This window comes from Macrobrachium rosenbergii, chromosome 15 (genome assembly GCF_040412425.1).
Source record: "Macrobrachium rosenbergii isolate ZJJX-2024 chromosome 15, ASM4041242v1, whole genome shotgun sequence".
Taxonomy (NCBI): domain Eukaryota; kingdom Metazoa; phylum Arthropoda; class Malacostraca; order Decapoda; family Palaemonidae; genus Macrobrachium; species Macrobrachium rosenbergii.
Window position 1 is genome coordinate 8,310,609 of NC_089755.1, and position 3,306 is coordinate 8,313,914.

The 3,306-nt window shown below is 39.9% G+C and overlaps 1 protein-coding gene across 1 annotated transcript; it reads right to left on the reverse strand.

Moving 5' to 3' along the window:
• Positions 1 to 906: 906 nt before the first annotated feature.
• On the reverse strand, positions 907 to 1,809 carry LOC136846243 (uncharacterized). Its single transcript, XM_067117048.1, has 2 exons — positions 1,452 to 1,809; positions 907 to 971 (listed from the first exon to the last, which is right to left on the reverse strand). The coding sequence occupies exons 1-2, from the start codon at positions 1,807 to 1,809 to the stop codon at positions 907 to 909; spliced, it is 423 nt and encodes a 140-aa protein (XP_066973149.1).
• Between the last annotated feature and the right edge of the window lie 1,497 nt (positions 1,810 to 3,306).

The window sequence follows — 3,306 nt, forward strand, 5'->3', positions numbered from 1 at the left end:
CTTTTGATGGTGTACGTTTCGAGAGAGGTGAAAAACACGTCTAGTGATTTCTTGAAATATAAATCATGGTGAGGAAATATTTAGGAGAAATAATCGAATACGTCAGAGATATAGATCTATCAGTTTGATCAAAACTAGAATAATAATAAAATAATAATAATAATAATAATAATAATAATAATAATAATAATAATAATAATAATAATAATAATTAAATAATAATAATAACTGATTAATATCTGAGCGGGTCAATTTTCATTGTTCCATTTTTTGCCTAATAATAATAATAATAATAATAATAATAATAATAATAATAATAATAATAATAATATCAAGTGCATATTTCATTAATATCATTCTATAAAGTCTTAGAATCCAAAGTGTTTTAAACGTATGGTAAAATGAAATCGAGCTTTGTGTCTTACATAACAATAAATGATGCATTTCTTGAAATATTGCGAGTTGTGTTTTATTTCTGAAATATTCCGAAGACTTGGAAGAGCGCCTCGGGTAAATAAACTCAGCATTTTTACATGATCGCTTCTGCCGCCTGCTTATTGCAAATCTTTCTGCTCTCTTCTTCACGACCGATTTATAGAGCCTTCAGCTCATTTAACTGATGTTGTAATAAAAGTTCTTACTACAACACAGAACATGACAACATGTTATGATGTGAAATGACTCGCTAATGTCATTAAACAGATCTTTTTGTCTATTGATGAAAAGATGAAGTGGATCTTGCATGTTTTGTGACATCTGCCACTTTTTGAAATGCTGACAAATGTCAGTATTTGTACTTGTATGTGGTACTGAATGTAAGTTTAACACAGAGAGAGAGAGAGAGAGAGAGAGAGAGAGAGAGAGAGAGAGAGAGAGAGAGAGAGAGAGAGAGAGAGAGAAAAATGCTTAGGCCAGTCCACGTTTTGTGGGTTCTTCTTTATATCCCAGCACATGTATTTCCGTTTTTATAACTGTAGGAACACAATATCTCGATTATGTTAGGAAAAGGTGAGAGAGAGAGAGAGAGAGAGAAATATTTATCTTGGCCAGTCCACATTTTGTGGTTCTTTTCATATCCAAAGCACCTTGATTCACGTTTTTTTATAACTTGTAGGAACACATTATCTCGATTATATCAGGAGAGAGAGAGAGAGAGAGAGGGGGGGGGTGATAACGTGATCGTCAGCGCATGACAAACGAATCTTCCTCTGTCATTTCAGTCATGATTTATTTCCCATCATTTATCCTCCTCCTCCTCCTCCTCCTCCTCCTCCTCCTCCTCCTCCTCCTCCTCCTCCTCCTCCTCCTCCTCCTTCTTCTTCTTCTTCTTCATGAACGAGGAAGGAATTTCCAGAAATTCTTCCGTGTTTCTTCACTGTCTATGGACGGGAAGCCATAAGCTTTATACATCATTTGGGAAAGAAATTTATAGAAACTTGATGCTAACTCACGTTGCAGTCCTCGGGTGGGGTGTGGGGTATGGTGTGGGTTACGGTGGGGATGGGTTGTGGAGTTGGGGCTTGGTGTGGGCTGTGGTTTGGGGTAGGGGTGGGGTGGGATGTTGGAATGTGGGGTAGGGTGTTGTGTGGGGATATGGGTGTGGTAGTGTGGGGTGGGGTGTTGTGTGGGGGTGTGGGAGTGTGGGGTTGGGTGGTGTGTGGGGATAGGGTGGTGTGTGGTGTGGGGTTTGGGAGTATAGGGGTGGGTGTGGGGTAGAGTGGTGGGGTTGGGTGTGGGTTGGGTGGTGTGTGGGAGTGGGGAGGGGTGGGAGGTGGGGTGGGTTGAGGGGCAGAGGGTTGGGAGGGGCATTGTAGGAATGGATACGAACTGACACTTCAACTCCGTGTGAAATAATGAATTGAGAATGGATTCAGAATGACATCTCTGTTCTCAGAGAGGAAAAAATAATGAGTGTTTAGTTTCACTCCCTGGAAAGAATGGCATTGCTGAGTATATATTATGTAAAAATATTACTAACTGCATCCTAGCCTCATACCTCATACTGATATGAAGGGTTACTGGATGGTGATTGCAAGTATGATAATAGTGTCGTTGTTCTCTTTAAGATTATCTTTGAAACAAGTGATTTAAGGCTAAAATATTTGCCATCTCATTTTCAACATCATTCATGTGATGAAAAGTCATATTAATCAGCAATATAAAGAAATAATATTTGGTTACCTCTTTGAATACTGCTGTCATTGTCTAGATATCATATAATTCTCTCTCTCTCTCTCTCTCTCTCTCTCTCTCTCTCTCTCTCTCTCTCTCTCTCTCTCTCTCTCTCTCTCTCTCCCAATCCGTCTAAAGCTCTGAACTGCCCCACTTCATTCCTGAAGGCCCTTTGCCCTCACGTGCATTCCCATTCCGTATGGATCCACCTTTATAAAACTTTGTGTTCGTATAAACGCTTTTTCATCCAGCGTCGCTTTCAGCACTTCTACTGGACTGGAAACCCTTGGCGTTATTCTGTAGTTCTGTCAGCTGACATTGTTACTCTTTTATTGTTAATCTTTTCGCTGGAAACTTCATCCGCTTGAGTCTGGAAACTGGAAAGGTGTTGATGCTTTTACTCCCCCGTGCTTCTTTGAGTGTTGGGTAAATGGTTTCCAGTGATGGAAGATTTGAACAAATGACTTAGTTGGAGGAGAATTTCTTCCCCAAGAGGAGGATTTATGGTGACTTTAATGAGAATCGATGAGTAAGACATCGGTGGGCGGAGAGGCCATTATTTCAGAAATAAAGGGACGTTTCACCTGATGTATAGCGTCATCAGCTAGTTACGACTTTGTGGGATTCATGATATATCACAGGGGGACGCTTGTACTGTATACGAACACGTATATTTTGTATGTGTGTGTACAGCGTATATCTGTATGATGGTTTATGAGTGATTTTATATATCTTTTTAGTTTTCTGTAAAAAAAAAAAAGACTATATTTTTGTCTGTCCGTCGGCACAGCCACTATCGTACGTCTGGCAGCGTTATAGGTACCAACAACACAGGCCACAACCGGTCAGCGGCTGAAAGTTTCAAGGGCCGAGGCTAAAAGTTTCATACAGCATTCTACGCTATGCAATAAACTCGACTGCGCCGGAGAAACTTCAGCGCATTTTTCACTTGTTTTAAATAGGTCTTAGTTACAGATAGTGACAAGTATGATGACTCCTAAGCCTGATGTTTCCCGAAGTTGGTAATGTACTCTGATATGTGTGATTTTATACTTCAGATTCAAAGTTGAAAACACATCAGGGGTACTATTGCAGGTATTTCTCTCTCTCTCTCTCTCTCTCTCTCTCTCTCTC

Coding starts and splice junctions, on each gene's coding strand:
- LOC136846243 (XM_067117048.1), bottom strand. CDS start 1,809: ATGCCCCTCCCAACCCTCTGCCCCTCAACCCACCCCACCTCCCACCCC. Junction 972..1,451: donor CCCCACCCGAGGACTGCAAC/GTGAGTTAGCAT, acceptor GTGTTCCTACAG/TTATAAAAACGGAAATACAT.